Here is a 17024-nt window from a genome sequence, read left to right as displayed (position 1 = left end):
CTTGGGAGTAAAATATGGAAATATATTCCAAGCTTACAAGTTAAAACATTGGAACTGTAGCACCATTTCTATTTTTATTTAACCAAATTATCACCACACAAAAAAAAACAATCACGTGCCCTCTTTCTTATGCCCAGGATTGATCGGTCCTCTCATTCTCAGCAGTGCCAAAAATGCATGGATTTTCGAAGGAAAAATGTTCTCACCCCTTGCCAACGCTATGACGTTTTGCACTGCTTTTATTCTGTACTGCTACAAAAACAAAGGTTCATGTTCATCTTTTGAAACATCTGTAACTGTGGGCACACTATTGCGGAGGGTATATCAGCATTAGTATTTGAATAGTAGTGAGTACAAAAAGTGATATCGGCTACCGTAGGATTCAAATATTCACACGGTGAGTTTGATGCTAACGGTGGTTTTTTTTTTGGTTTGTTGTTTTTGGAAATGTTTAAAGTAATAAAAAATTGTCACTGCTGTTAAAGGTACAGCACAGTTTATTTAGGCTGCTAGTTAGAAGGTTAGTTAAGTGTTTATATGTGTGTGTGTTCGTATTGTTTGTTGTTTTGACTTTTGAACTCTGATGTCTGAGTACTGAAAGTAGTGAATTTTGACTATTTATTCTTACACTGGTTTGCTCAATGGAAGGCTCTTTGTTATCTTACACTATCACTAGTTAGTTATGGTCTATGTATAACTATACATTCTGTATATACAAAATGTACACAATCGAATGGAAGTTGTGTTGGTGAATGTCACTATGAACTCATCAGCAGATATTCGTGTGGAGTGGGTAGTGTTGCTTGTGATGTGATGTACGCACATGTGGTGTATTACGGGACGTGTACGAGTGTGTGTGTGTGGGTGTGTGTTCCGTATTCCACTGTGTAAGGTGGGTGGTTTGATGTGAAGTAGTTTGACTAAACAGCTACCAAACAAACATGACACATTATCTGCGAGTGGGAACGAGCAAACAGCGAGTCGCAACAGCAGCAGCAACAGCAGGAGCAGTTTGAAGAGTAGTATACAGAGGGCACAATTAAAGCAGAACAACAACACTCACACGCACACACACACATAGTTGCTAAAGAAACAGGGGTTTAAAACAGGAAAACAGAGAAGCAGCGTCACACACACACACACAAAGAGCAAAACAAAAAGCAGAGGAAACACAACAGAACGATAGAGTGCCGGAAAGCGCTGGTCCACCAGCAGCTGGTGGAAATGTAAGAGCAAATGGACACTTTCTTTTATAGTTCAAAGCAAAGTTTTTTCTTTTCCCGTACATTTTCCGCATGCAACAACACAGCCAGGTTTGCAGCAAACAATGGACAAACTAACAACATCGTGCAGTTGGGCACGATTTGTTTGCGCATCCGCGCGTAATCAAGCGGAGAAAGTTCAAGCGCCACAGCATAATTGAGTGTTGCAGCAGATATGCGAGTGGCGCGGATGGTGCACACAGCTAAAACGCATAATGGGTTTATGTACAAGTGTTTTCTTGACGCCGTTTGCTGCTGTTTTTGAGACGCGAGAAGCCCTTTACACACTTGCGCATGCAAACACACGGGGTTGGGACGGGGAATGGACCCGGCAACGGGTGATGTTGGTGTTATAATAAAACAAATTAGAAAAGTTCACAGAATTGCACATAATCACGCACATCAAGTGTCGGTATACAACAGTGCCTGAAGTACCTGAAGGACCACGCGAAAGACGGTGGCAAAGGGGAATATCGACATTAACACTAGTGTACGCGCTAGTGTCCCTGCGGCTGAGGTAACGCTAACGGAAGAGAAAGCCGGAGACGGGCGAGAGATTGAGTAAGTGAAGGATTTATTTTTAATTTTCCCTTTTGTTTTATGTGTAGCCTCCTTTTTCAAGCGTCACGGCGCGGCAAAGAAAAACACCCGCTCCGCGCCAGGGATAGTTGGAAGCATCGGCGAAAAGAATACAATCAGCTTGATGGAGCAACCGAAAGAAGACGAAGACGCTTCCGGGGCGAAGGAGAATAAAAATAACTACCAAGCACGTCCAGTCAATTCCGCCGGCACTTAGCTGTTGCCCTTTCGTACATCCTGCATCTCAACGCGTTCGCAGCTTTGTGCTGTGCTGTGGTTTTTTTTGTGTTGTCGTTGTTGCTGAGCTTCCACCGAATTGTTTGCCTTGGTTTCACTTGCGCTGGTAAAGGATACTGGGTAAATTGAATTAAAACGACACGATACCAGGTAGTGCAGGCACGGTGCTGTTCCTTGCGTCCGGTAAAGAAAATACCCGCCGGTTAGCGGTTGCCGGTGAGTTGGTTCGGTTTAGATGGTGACAACGCGCGGTCCAAGGAATGGTCATTTTCCAACCTTTTTTTTAACGACCTTCGACCACTGCTACCCGTACGCCGGGAGTGTTCTGTGCGATGATGTGCTAAGAAAACGGAACGCGAGAATCGGTTCAGCAAGCTGGTTCCATTGCTGGTGATGAAATGATTTTGTACTTTACTCATGCCAACCGGTGCGTGCGCTAGGTCGCCCCGGTTGCCTTTTTTGCCGGGCAGTACTTCCGTGGCACAGTAAAAGGTGGACCGTGGGCAATAAAGCGAATATTAGCTGTGGTTATGGCATTTCTTGACTGATGTTTAAGAGGAAAAAAAAAGCGGAAGGAAGTGAAGAAGGACGTGGGCTAAATTTGACTCCAAGCACGTCTTGAATTATGTTTGTCAAATTAGGCTCATCTTGCTCAACTGTAACCCGGAATGAATCAGATTGACTAAATAAATAAATGTTGCAGGCGAGGCGAAGCAAGCTGCAATTGCTTGAAGGTATTACAAAAACAAAAACCTTAAGCAAAAAAAAAAAAACATGAAAGAAGATAAGCACCATGAAATGTGTGTAAATTAACTATAAATTTTCATTTCGGTAAACATATCCTTATTTCAGAGCGAAACAATTCCAAACGTCGCGTAACATGACTGTTTGAGAGTCGAAACGCCGGAAGGTATGCAATTAGCGATACTAACATATTTTTTTAGCAAATGTTGTCCTGTATGTTTGATAGTTTTCTTTGTGCATTAATGAATTCAAAGTTTTTTTTTTATTTAATTTGTTTCGTGTAAAACATTTTGTTATAACATATTGTTAAACTTCACGAACTAGAATTTTAATTGTTGGATTTTAGAAATTTTTGAAAATTAATCTGATTGACCAGATTTCTTGATCTGGAAAGTATCAAAAAACTTTTCAATCTATTACCCATTCGAAATTCCACGCTAAAACGCATTATTGCATACCTACAGGCGTGCACGACGAGACATAATGAAAAACACGCTAGTATCATACTTCTTACACAAATAGACAGGAGTAATCTGACTGATCAGATTATGAAATTCAATGCAATTATTATGCATCTCTTCCAAGTCAAATAAAACAAAAATCCTCCCTAATTACGCAGTCAAAACTACGAAGCAAAAGGAGTGTGATGAATGAGTCCCTGGTGCAACCCAGGATATCATCGATGCATGGCACAATTCAATTGGTAAACATAACTAAACGGCATCGATTAGAGGAGCTAGACTGAAAGGACTCGAACGGTAAAACCTGGCGGGAGTTTCAATTCGTGAACCAGCGGTAATAGTCGAGTTTGTTTTTCTTTTTCGTGAAGTGTGTACGTTCGAACCAGGTTAGCACAATTGATCACCGGGACCACGAACGGGCGGGGTAACAAAAAAAAAAAACTCCCGAATGTTACGAACATTCGATGCATACAGTGTGGTGTCCCGTAGTTCCGTGCCGTTAATTACGAGCAGTGTTGTTTTGCTGTGTCGGATGCAACTCTCGAGTGGACTTCCCTACCTGCGAGCTGATTGCCGGAAGCAGCGACGGTGGCGGCCGCTGCCGCAGCAATCGCCGTTGATGCCGACGACCTGCTGCGGAACAGTGACTCGAACGGCGTCCTGAAACGAACGATCCGGTATCGGTGCGATGGTTGCTGATCTGCTGCCAGCGTCTGGGACACAAGCTCGCCACCAGCGGCTACCGGGAACGAAGAGGAAATTCGATCAATTATCGATATCTGGTGCCGGTACGGTCGATTTACCGGTGGTGCGGTGATGGTGTTGGCTGCAAACGGTCTCGATTTAGTCACAGGGTTTTGTGGATATGAGTGCGGGATTTTGTATTTTTTTTTTGCGTGTGCGCACCGGTTTGGACCAAATGGCCGAGAATCGTTGGGCCGTTTGAACGTGCAAGTGATATTTTAGCCACCATATCCTGTGTGTTGGTTGGAAGACCGTTCGAGAATGCTGGCACAGACTGGACCGGGTGGATGGTTTTATTTTTACTACCCAAACCAGTTTCCCCAAAAGGATCTACTTCTTAACGCTAGCCGGAAGCTTTTCTACTCTACTCAACGTCAGGGATGATATGATACCGTTCGTTTACGTCTACAAACAATCCGCGGTGAGGTGTGCGTGTGGTTTTTTTTTTCGTATGCGTTTTGTGAGTGTGGATTGACGTGGATGAGATGAAGAACGAACATGAACGATGAGGAAGCAGTGTCGAGTGTTTACGTTAAGCCGAAAACGTTCGACGTTGATGGACTCCCAGCAGTCTTCCAACGGAAAAAACCATCCCCCAGTTGCTGTTCTTGTTTGTCTACGGGAATTCGCTTCAATTTTTTAGCCGTAAACCAGAACAAATATCGATTTTTGATGTCTAGATTTGAGGAATTCTGGTGCAAAAGCTTCACTGTTGATTCTACTCCTCCACGCCCCCCGGCCAAAAGCCAACGGCGGGACGCTCGTATCCATCTATCGGATTTCGTTTCGTAAATCACGTTTTTGGCTGCCCCAGCAAAATCGTCTGTAAAATGTGACCGACTACAATGCCGTGCCGGGCCTCGGAAACAGCGGGACGATCCGACGAGTTTCAGACGAGCCGCGATGAGGCTTACAACCCGAAACGCAGCAAGACCGAACACGGTACGCTTCTATGACGGTTTCGCTACCGGAATTGCTTATTCAGCAACGGGTAGCGAAACCCTTTTTCCGATCGATCGAAGAAGATGGTTTGCCGGTTGTTTAGCAATGTCAAAAGTACGCACGGATGAAGATATTGCGGGCGGAGCGAATGAAACACGCGCGGGAGAAGGCTCAAACTGAAAAGGATTGCCGCACGAAGATATCCCAGGAAAACCTGACGCAAGACGTACCATTGTTTCAACAGAAACAAGGTAAACAATGGACCGATTTGGTTCATTTCAAGGTTCTGCCCTCCGGGAGGTGATGCCGCCTATGCCGAATTCCAATAATCTATTAAGATCTTTTCTAGCCGATAGCGATACCCGAACCTTTTTTGTGTGTCATGCTGAGCTACCTCTTCTCTGGAGATGCTGGATCTTCTGCGGAGGGATGATGCCGAACGTTGTCCCTAACGAAAGCCCTTACCTCGGCAGCTTTTTACATCAACTGACCTGGGACACGTTGGATTACGCGCAGTCAATAGCTCACGAAGAAAACATTGCCGTACCAGAGCTTTAACCTTGCGCTGAAGCGAATTTCTGGAGCGATCTTCATGGGACTATCCGGAAAGGTTTAGTGACTTCATGAAGTGTGCCTATTTGCATGCGAATGGTACTCCATTTGCGTTTGGTAGGTATTTGAAATTGGGTACCTATTGATTTAGGATACAGGCATTGACATTTGATGGTTGGAAGTTTTGTGCCACATCAGCAACATGGAACCATCGGAGTTGATGGTACGCATATTTGGAAAGGAAAAACGTCACAGAGTTGATTTATGACAAGTACTTCTACTATTCCATGTGAAATGACTCCATTCGCATTAGAAGCTTTATGCTTTTCTGCTACACTTTAGTATAACTTTGCCCAAAAATGCTGACTTTCATCGTATACTGAACTCTCGGCGTAAATCAACCATCCATTAATGTTCTCGTCGTTTCATTAGCTTTCAACGATGCGTCGCATGGAACACATCCTTCCGAGAGAGTGAATGTGCCGAAAGAACCATCTCACAGCGTCTCCAACAAGTACCCATCTCTAAACCCTTATTTGGGTTGACTGGCTGGCGCTGACCTTTCGGGCGGCAACATTATGACACTTTTGGCTAGACATCGGTCAGGCTCGCAGCTACCAACTCCTCCCAGCGTTAATTGGCCACCATTCGACAGTCGGGGGCGACACAACATTTCTGGACTGGATGAAAATTAGGATTTTAATGGCGGCACCTTCCCAAAGTTGACACAACGATTGGTGTCGGTGGGAGCGTTTCCGACGAGCCAGGGAGCAAGGTTACTAAACAAGTTAAACTGTCGCTTACACCAGTGCGCAGAACTTTGTGGAACCCAAAGGTGTAAACTATCTCGCATTAAGAAGGGAATATGAGCAAACAAACACACACATGCATATGCGAATTAGCGAGAAAGTGGAGTTAGAGCCGCTAAACTTGGTCTTGAAAGGATACGTCCCGAAACTTGCGCTCAAAAACACGCACGTGAAGATAACTGTGAACTTTTCCAATTAATGGCACGAGTTGGGTTGGGTTGTGTTTAGCTCGCTTGTGCAGCGAAACAACTGGCTAGAAGGCTAGTGCTAGAGCACTACAGGCACAGACAAAAACTATCGAGCACCACAATTAGAGGATGCCTAACGCATTACGGACCGTGTACTAAACTGCGAGTGCACGCGGGTGGATGTGGTGATGTGGATCCCTGTACTAAACCTGGTGACCCGGTGGGTAAGCGGATTAATTAGCAAAAGGGTGTCATTCGCACGCTTCATCTCAGCGAAGCGATCCATTTGGCAGTGTTGGGTTGAGTGGCAAGAGACAGGAAGCGATTAACAGGTGCAGCATGCTGGCAAAAGGATGCGCTCGCAACCGAGAAGTGTGCAGCCGTGAGATTTGTTTTGCGTGAGCTAACGAGTGCGAGCTACGATTTACTGGCTACCAAAAACTAAACAGCTTAAAGTCGAGCTTAAAGTCATTTGCTTAGTGTTGGTGCGGCTTGATACAAGTGGCATCGAAAACCTGCTGGCTGAGACTGAGCTAAAGAGCGCTTTTGTCTGTACAAGGAGGGCGATGTGGAGGAAATCAAAAACTTTCCATAAACGAAAGAAACTTTCATAGCAAGATTAGCAAGAGAGATATGTAGAGAGAGAGAAAGAAAGACTGAGAGAGAAGATAGACAGTAAGTAGATAATGTACAAAAAGCATTATTGTTAAGTACATTTGAATGTTGCATTTGTTATTTGTATATTTGGATTTTATGGAACTTCTTTATAAAAAGAAACAATAGAGCGAGTGTGAGTGAGATAAGCAGTGCGTTCATGTAACTCGTTCGCTCCGAGTGGGCTTTCGACGCTCAATCGAAAACGAACGAAGCGAATATTTATAAAAGTCAGAATTACTGTTTATAGGTCATGGATTGAGTTTAGCTTGTTTTAAAATGGCAGTTGAAAATTGTTAAATATTATGGAAAACTAAAAGTAAATGTTTTCTTCACTGCAATGTTCAAATTTCTACAACATTTCCACACTTTAATTTATGATTTTTGCAAAAAAAATATATATAAAAAGCCTCTTAACTGCAGCACAATCGCGGTTTGTTTCCCACACAACCGGGAGGGAACGCTGCCAAGAGTTCAACGTGTTAAAATCCATCTAAGTAGACCGTATTTTCGCAATGAGGCGAAATGAGCGCACATGTGCACCCGGGGAGCACAATGAGTTGCATGATCGCACTGAAGGGAGAAAGCTAGCGCGAGCAACAAAGATAAGTGAGCAGGGGTTCAGTGATAGTGAGAGAAGGTAGTAGAGCAAGTAATATTTAGAGTGAAACGGTAGTATGGTTTCTTTTTTTTTTGGTTAAGAATAAAATCGACTGATAATTAATTACGCACTGTTTGTGCTAATTAGATGGTAACTCATCGAGTCAATGGTTGGTTGTGTGAAAAATGATAATTGTCTGTTAGTATGCTGCTGGACGAGCAGTTCTTTCTGCAGCTGCCCGCAGAGTAGGATCGGCAGGGCGGATGCACCGCCGAACCTGAGCATAGTGGGCACGTGCCCAGCGGCCTCGCTAGCGTCAACAGCAGCAGAGGAAGTAGTAGTAGCAGTAGTAGTAGTAGTAGTAGTAGTAGTAGCAGTGGTTCTAGTTGTAGCAGCGGCAACAGCAGCGGCAGCACCAGCAGCATTAGTAGCATGTTTATGATTAATACTAGTATTGTCATTGAGCAACATATTACTGTTAAGGGCAACGGTAGCGGCGGCGTGTGCTGCGCTCTCGTTTCCGCTGCCGCGCCGCTGTACGGCCGAGGCGAATATGCCACTGACGAAGCTGCTGCGCCGCGATGACGATGGTCCACCACCGCCAAAGTGGCCACCACCACCACTGCCGCCGCCGGTCGAGAGGAAGCTACGGCCGCCGATTGCGATATCATTGCCGGTGGCCACCAGTGGGCCCGCGCCGGCCGGAATCGAGGACACCGAGGCCAGCTCAAGTCCGGCTAGGTTTCGACGCGGGAAGTGCACAACGGGCAAGCAGCAGGCAAGTCCGCGATGGAGCGAAACGGGGTTTGAAGGATTGGTGTGCATTTATGTATTTTTTTTGTTTTTGTTTTCGTTTGTTTTAAAAAGGAGTTTGTTTTATTTGGGGGAGTTTCATACAGTGCGTGCGATTGAGAGAAAGGTAGCAAGTATTTTTATTATTTTTGTTTTTTTTTGTGAGTTCGTAACATGAGTTCGTGTGTTTTTTTCCATTTTGCAGTGGTCGGTTTAAAGAAACAGATTGTTTAATTTTCAATTTACCATCGTACAGCACACAGGTGGCGACAGGGCGAAGAAGAAAAATAAAAGAAACAAACGGAATAAATCAGACTGGATGCATTTTCCTTTTGGCACTGGGCTCACTGAGGTGGGTGAGTGGGTGTTTTTTTTTTTTGCTGGTGGGTTGGGTTGATGACGGCGGGAGGGGTTGGTGTTATTTGTTTCTAAATTCTTTATGCGTCTGTAATTTTCATCTTGGTGCGCTGGTTTGATTTACGAGTAGGAAGTTGTGCTGTGTGGTAACCGGCAAGGGGCGAGTGGTAGATGAAATGGGGAAGTTCTGGGTAGTTAGGTATGGTGGGTGCGGGGTCGGTAGTCCAACCTCCCAGCCAAAGCAAGCGAACAAACCAAGACCAAGGTGGTTAGTGGAGCTTTCGGGGATGTTTTAGAAGGAAACCCGCCAACAAAAACTTGAAACACGGTGGGTTGGAAGGATCCGTCTTGGGTTGACCTCTCGCCATAGCCGTCGGGAGGCTTTTTCATTGGGGAGGAAAAGGATACCGCTACGTGGTCTCCAAAACCCCTGGCAGTAAAGGTACTGGTATAGTAGCCAGACACAATGACACGGCCGTTGGAAACGGGTGCTGCTCCGAGGAACAAAAGGACAGAAGATAATTAGGGCTCATTCATAGACACGCTGTTGTGCCCGGGGTTCATAAGTATGCGAAAACAAAAATGGGAGGAAAACAAAAAAAAAGGGGGGACGAAGATCTGGCCACTGCGTTCCGTTGCGCATGGCTGATGAGGTCACGTTTAAGAGCATTATCTTCGTCAAGTAGCAAAAGTAAATGAAAGTATGGAAAAACAAATATGACAGAAAAACAACGGCTGCAACAAAAAAAAAAAAACAACAAACAACTGGAAGCGAAAATAATAATTCCTTCTTTCTTTCGTGTTTGTAACAAAGCGTGCTACCAGACGCCGTAGTGTCTGGAATTACTATCCCCACGAAGTAGTTTCACTTGTTGGAAAGCTTCGCGTTTCGTCCGACTGGAGAATGTAGACTGCGCCGTGTTTCTGCTTCTTTTAATTATGTCGCCTGCCTTCTGCGGGCTACGGATGGCGTCAGGTTAAGGGAAGCGAAACAATGCGTTCGCTTGACATGTTTAAACTCGTTTGCTTGTTTAAATAGTTTGTACGCTTAATAAATATTTAACGACGGTTATTTATATACGGTATTTAGCTTTGCATCTATTGTTGCGTTTAACAAATGCGTTATATTTAGCTCAATCTAGAGATGTATGAAAAGGAAAAAAACATTAAACAACATACGGTACGGTATTGTAACAACTTTAGCAAACAACATTTACAAAAAAGAACATTACAAGACACTGGGATAAGGCGGCTGCCCACTTGAACGATGTAAATGCTGAAAGCAAACTTCAACATCCCGAAATGGAATAAAGAACGACAAACGAAGTTTAACACCCACAATACACGTGCGACATAGAGCTGAATAAAACATCCAACAAAAAAAAAATGGCAGAAACATTAAACTCTAAACAAATGAACAAAAAACCAACAATAACAACAATAGTAAATAATAATTAATTCCAAACATTGGAATATGAAACAACAACAACAGATTGGAAAATTTGATTTGGGTTTTAATAAAGTGTGAACAAAAAAATAACAAAGTTGAAGAAATGTTTATAAAAACTATGCAATAGATAAATAGATGATGAAATACCTTAAAAAGTCACAAAACACAACAAGCAAATAAAGCAAAATGGAATTGAACAAAAAGATAACGCAAAAGGATCACACTGGAAACAATCATAAGAAAGCAAGAACTGTAAAAGCTTTGTTTATATCCATGAAGCTTCGAAACAACTAGCTTTCAACGTCGAATAACGATCGAACGATACGATGTAACAGAAATGTTTATGTTTAAAAATGAACGAAAAAAAAAAACATATCAAACTATTCATCTCAGGAGGACGACGAAAGGACGATGTGGCGGGATCGAGTAGGAACAGATAGTGTTCAATTGTTTACGCGTGGTTTTTGTGTGTGTATGTATGTATGTATGTGTGTAAGTAGATTTTTTTTATATAACCACGCCTGCTCGATTAGCGAGGTATGATGGTATGATGCTTTATAGGGGGAGCAAAATGAAAATGATTACGGCAGGGATCTGAATGGGTGACGGTAGTTAGGCTTAGGCGGGGTGAGATGTAAGTTATTTTCTGTTTCTTTTTTTTTTTTCGCACTAGAGCTGACTGACATTAAAGCACGTGAACTCACCATCGGAATTTTTCTTGGACAGTGCCGTTTCCGCCACCGAGTCTTCGCTGAGACTTGGGTTCATGGGTCTACCATTGTTGGTCACTTCTGCGCGTGAATAGCGGGTTGCGAAGCGGATTCCATTTCGGTGTTTCAATGTGTGGAGTTGTTTTGTGTGTGTGGATGTGTAAGAGCATTGTTTTATATTCCATCCCATCCGGTCGGTTTTTGGGGTGGGATGAGGGCCACAAAAGCGTTTTACGTGTGTGTGTATGTGAGTGTGATTTAGATTTCGTTTCGTGTCGTACGCAGCATGGCGTTGCGTGGCCATTATGACACCAGTCGTGGTCAGTGGAATATGTGTGGTAAGGTGATCACGCAAATAAGAAAACAGATCGTTTGTATGTGAGTTTTTATCAGATTTGCGTTTTTATAAGTTATTGCATTAGCAAAATGTCCTCGTCCAAGTTCATAATCACAAAATTTATGTATGGTTTTTTTTTATTTGTCGTTGCATATAGAACGTTATCGTTTTTTCGTCGTTTGTCGGCGGTGTCGCATAGCGTAATAAGAAAATGTGGAAACCAAACGAAACAATATGAAAAACAAAAGTTAATAGTCAAAAAACGCCCCCGACGCACAGCATAGCGATAAGAAAAAGAGATAAAGAGAGAAAGAGAAAGAGAAGGAGAGAGAGAGAGAGATGAAAATGAAGGTGAAAAAATCCCCTTTGCCCTGTTTTTTTTTTGTTTTCGGTGAGGGCCTTGTTCCGTTCTGAAAGAATGTTTCAATTTAGCGGGTAAAGTGGTGATAAAAGGTAGGAAGTGATACGCGGTAGTGTGCGTTACGCTACTACGCTAACAAACGGGACCTTATGCTTCAGCAAAATGGCGGCTACGACAGCGTATTTGGAAAAAAACGAAGGTGTACAAAAGATGAACCAAACGGTAACAGTGATATCGGTGCATCAAATCCGTGTCCTTCCGCACACACACACACACACACGCACAAACACGCTTCTTAACATGCAATTGCACTGTAAAGTTGAAATGGAAACAAAACCAAAAATTGACACAAAACAAGAAACAAAACAAACCCGGACGTGAAATGAATTTGACAGCGAGTGACATGGTCGTGTGATGTTGCTGTACAGGATTCGGAACATCTTGACGGCAAGTAAATGGCAAGAAGTGTGTTTTTTTTTGCCTGTACAATATTATAGCTGACTAGTAATGAAGATTGCGCCGAGTGAAAAACAAAATGGTCTCTGCTTACTTGAAAATATCGTCAGAATAAATATTTGTTTGAATCAGCAGCAGCGCTAGCAAAGATTTTAATTTTAAACAGCCACTCACAAGTGTAAAGCTTGTAAAGCTTAGAAAGGAGCCAAGCAAAAATATCTTCACCGTGAAGTATCTGGGCTGGTTCGGTAAAAGAGACCAGGGAAGATATAGCGAACTGGACAACAAAACGGTGCACTAGGGTATCAGTAGAACCTCACCAAAAGTCGCGGTGCAGTAGTATAGTGGTTTATAAAAAGGTTTTCCTATCCATAAAAAATGATGCATCAAAGCCTGCTGAGCGAATTGTGTAGCGAGTGTAAAGGGGAATGTAAATTGAAATTCGAATTGTCTAAAGTGTGTTTTTATTTTTGCTTCAAGCTTCAAAATAGGAATCTGATTTCCTCTAAACACTCTGAAGATATTGTTTTATTACTTTAAAATACTGAAATACTTAAAATCTTACTGCAAAGCAGACTCAAAAAAGAATTAAAAGTGTAAATAAAAGAGATTCATTATTCATTCACCCAAAAGCGCGAGTGTTCATTTTGGGGGAAAAATGGACTACAACACACTGCACAGTAAAGTTTCAATACATACTTTTCCGGCCATTTCTTTATCGGTAGCGAATGTGATGATATCGATAAGGCCTTTTCTTGAATAGTTTGTTATGCGAGCAAAAAATAAATAAAATTAACTATTTGTGGAGTTTAAAAACTGTCCTCAAACTATGTCCACTGAATCTGAATAATGATCAGAAAAATAGGCTTTTTTTGAGATGACATCTACTCTTGGGACATGGCTTTAAATTCAAGGATAAGCAATACGCAGTCGTTTGACGTTATGCAGATCAATTTAGTCTCTTACTAACAAGAAACGTCCAGTGTAAGTAGCATTTATTGATTATGTGTAGGTTCATGTTTGAATGGTTATTAGGAAATTACTTCAAAATTTCTTAAATTGAAACTGAAGTGTATAGTGCGTAATGGCCCTGACAGCTTAAAGTGTTTATTACCTGTCAAAGGAAGAACCGGGACTTTATTAGCCCCTTTTTATCAACAATAAAGTATGTAACGACTCTGATAGCGTTCAAACGTTCCTTAGCTGTCAAAGGATGAATAAGAGTTTCAGTTTTCCTTATTTCCCACATTGAAACTCAAGTGTGCAGTGTGTTATGGCCCTGGTTGCTTGAAGCATTCATTAGCTGTCAACGGATGAATGGGTTGTGTATTCTTACTTTTTTCCTAAAGTGAATCTCAAATGTACAGCGTTTAAGGACCTGTGCGCGTCAAGCCTATACAAGCTGTCAACGAATGTCGAGCAACTCTATTCTTCGGTTTGAACAGAAAATATGGAATCGAAAAGCACACTTTATGATAATGTAATTGAAAGGAATACTCTTTATGAATAAAAATGAACCCCAAATCACCGTAGGATGAGAATGAGTGCGAATGAAAACAAAGCCGTCCCACAAAACGTAAGCGATGATAAAAGTTAAATGAAAACCCAAACAAATACGGACATTGCCGGACATTGATATTATTGACACATACACAGAACGCGCGCGCGAGAGAGAGAGAGAGGGAGAAACTTACACGCTACGGGAGCATTGATGAAAGTTACGATGGGACCATTTATTGGGAGCTTATCGGGGGTATGGGGATGAACGTTGACAATGGAACGGTCAACTCCGATCGGCACTTACCCAGATTTTCCGATGAAGCATTGATGTCGGTCACGCGAGGACAACGGCCCGTCCGGCCACTTCCACCACCGCTCGGGGGCTTCGGGTTGCCGGGTGAGTGCAGCGATTGGCTCTTGTGCCGCCGGATCGTGGGCAGCCGGGCCACGAACGATGCGTTGTGCTTGAAGCTCGAGGACGCCCGCCTAATAAGTGATTTATGATTAAGTCCATTGCTATCAGCACTTTTCGGGGTGGGATGGAAATTTTGTCGAGTGGGTGTGTATTTCGTGTGTATGTGTGATTTGGTTTCGGGCCAAGTGATGTTTTCCGTTACGAAAAGGATAACGGAAAAGGGGAGACGTTTATGTGTGTGTATGTGTGTGTGTGTAATGGTAAAGGTTGTATATCGTGTGACAAAACCATTTAATGGATTGACATTTGATCCAACGCGCACCATTCGTAGCCCACACCGCGTTTTGGTGTTGTTGTGGTTGTTGGTTACGAACGATGGGCGATAAACCAACACCAATTCCAAGAATACGGGAAAATAAAGAAACAATCAACATCCAAACCGAAAGCGGATAGAACAACAGCACACACCAAAAAAAAAAAAAGAAACATAATAATAGGATCACGCACACAGGCACAGACACAGTACAGATTAAGCAGGGTTTCACACACCGAACGTGGTTCATCACAGGCGCAGGCAAAAAAGGCAAAAATGGCAGCAAAGAGATCAAAAATGGCGTATTACACGGAGAGACAGAGCGAGGAGGGTGGCAGTGGGCGTAAGAGCGATTCGTGGGTTTAGCGGATGCACCACATCAAGCCACATACGTCACGTGGTGCACCAGCAGCGGCCATATTTGTTTTCCATATTGACCGATGCGTTTCGAAAATTGATTACGATTATGCAGCGAATAGCGCGGATTTGCAAAGCATTAACATCGCAAAACGGGCAAAATGGAGAGAAAAAAAGGAAAAACCAAATTGAATTGTGCAGCAGTGCAGCGTTAACAGTGAGTGCAAAGTTGCGTACGAGTGAGAGAAGTAAAAAAAAACGCCAACAGAAACGAAGAACAGGAAGCCAAAATGCGATGATTCCCAATAGTTATGGTAATAATTCATATGTGATGTGTGATACAAAGGTAATGAAAATAAAACCAAACGTCATGTGAGAATTTCCGCGGTGCATATTGATGAGCGCCATTGTCCATGATGATCGTGCATGACGATGGTGATGATGATTATGGGTTGATGTATTTCCGGTGGTTTCCGATGGATGTCCATTGATGGGAGGTTTTTTTCCCCAGTTTGTGACCAATCATTAACCATCATTTTTTTTGTTTGCAGTCCGATCCGGAATGTTTCGTTGCCGACCAGCGGGATGTTGTTGTTTGCGCCGTTTTTGCCATTATGTTAAAAAGAAAATCCATTTTCCAAATTTAAATCGCCCCAACCACGACGGGGCCAGGTGTTGTAACAGGATCCAGAACAGGGTACCGACCGGTTTCCGGTTGGTTCAGGCGTGGTTGGACGGTTTGGTGTCGGGCAGGTGTAACCGATGTCGGAATGCAAAACATGGCCGCCGCAAAACGGGTGCAGCCAACGGTTGATGTACCAAGTAGCATTGAAGCGATGCGTGAGTGCGTGCCGTTCATGAGGTCAAACGTCAAATGTGGCAGACAGGCACGAGACACGCGCAATTGTAAGTTTTTTGTACGATAGCCGTATGCGTGTGTATGTGTGGTTGAGCGCGCGTGTAACATAGCAATGGTGTTGATTGATTGAATGGCATGGCGAGATCGAGCAGGCACAACAAACAAGCAGGAAACAACATATAGAAAAGTGGGAAATGAAGAAAAAAGAAAATAAAAGAAAAATTATAATCAAGTTGTGTATTCGATGGCATGATGACAGAAGAAGGTTAGATGAACTGTGCTTAAAGATTGAACAATAAAATCCGAAACGAAGGATAAGGCGTAAAAGAATTCATAACAAAAAAGGCCATAAATGTGGTAAACATTAACCAGAAAAATCAATGCTAAATAGAATATTTTTGTTTTTTTATTTAACACGAATAATAGATACCGAAAATAAAAAGAACTCCGATACCGTTGCAAATGAAGGTATAGCATGATATAAAAGTAAGAAATTGATTACAAAATTGAATACAAATTAATTTAAAACGGATAAAGAGTTTAAAAACTCAACCAATTGAATAGTTTTCTTCACATTTATTTGATATAAAGTTGAAGAAAAGGAAATCCTGTTTTTTTTTTGGGGAGAGTGATTGTAGCGATCGATATTAAAACAAACGAAGATGTCCAGTATGTTATTGATCCATAAAACAGTTTCAACATGTTTCATCGCAATTGCATTTAGAAACATATAAAGCCTTATATTAGAGTGCCACACCAATATGCACCATACATCAAGCTGGATCGAATTGCTATCTCGCAGTCCTTAGTCAAACGGAATAAAATGGTTGATTATTGGGGATGAGAAATAGGTCAAATACGACGATATTGTGAGAAAATGGTGGAATGGAATGGAAATGGAAATGGTGGACAAACCAGGACTAACGGCCACAAAAGGATGTACTGCATATTTGGTGGCACTGGAAGGAAATCATATACTATGAGTTGCTTCCATATGACCAATTTCTAAACATCAGATTGACTAACATTGGTCAGAATCGGACAATGATGCTGTATTCCCATTTGGTATCAGTAGACCATTAACGTATGTAATGATACGCACCTTTTAAAATGGTTGCAAATCTTTGAAAAAGTCGGTTATTATTTGACCTTTCATTGGATATTCCCAGAAAAGTTTAATGAAGTTATGTATTTCACGGACAAACAATGGATTTCATTTTCTCCAACCTAAATTAATGTAGGAAAAAACAAGTTACCAAACACTTTCCTAACAAAACCGCGCCTAACAGACTTATAAAAATGAGTTATTATCAGTGAAAACAAATAGAAGCAAAACAAAGAAAG

General features: G+C 42.4%; 1 protein-coding gene across 1 annotated transcript in view; it reads right to left on the bottom strand.

Annotated features, from left to right (window-relative positions):
- The window catches only part of LOC128714575 (potassium voltage-gated channel subfamily KQT member 4-like), a 90272-nt gene that overhangs the window by 36951 nt on the left and 36297 nt on the right, over positions 1-17024 (bottom strand). Inside the window, exons 9-12 of the mRNA XM_053809448.1 lie at positions 14041-14222; positions 11077-11163; positions 8250-8510; positions 3843-4022 (exon numbers count right to left, since the gene is read on the bottom strand). Coding sequence (XP_053665423.1) covers positions 3843-4022; positions 8250-8510; positions 11077-11163; positions 14041-14222 — 710 coding nt within the window. The remainder of the gene's footprint in view (positions 1-3842; positions 4023-8249; positions 8511-11076; positions 11164-14040; positions 14223-17024) is intronic.

Source organism: Anopheles marshallii, chromosome 3, assembly GCF_943734725.1.
Source record: "Anopheles marshallii chromosome 3, idAnoMarsDA_429_01, whole genome shotgun sequence".
In the NCBI taxonomy this organism is placed as follows: domain Eukaryota; kingdom Metazoa; phylum Arthropoda; class Insecta; order Diptera; family Culicidae; genus Anopheles; species Anopheles marshallii.
Note: the sequence above shows the minus strand (reverse complement) of the source record. Positions and strands in the feature narration are given on the sequence as shown.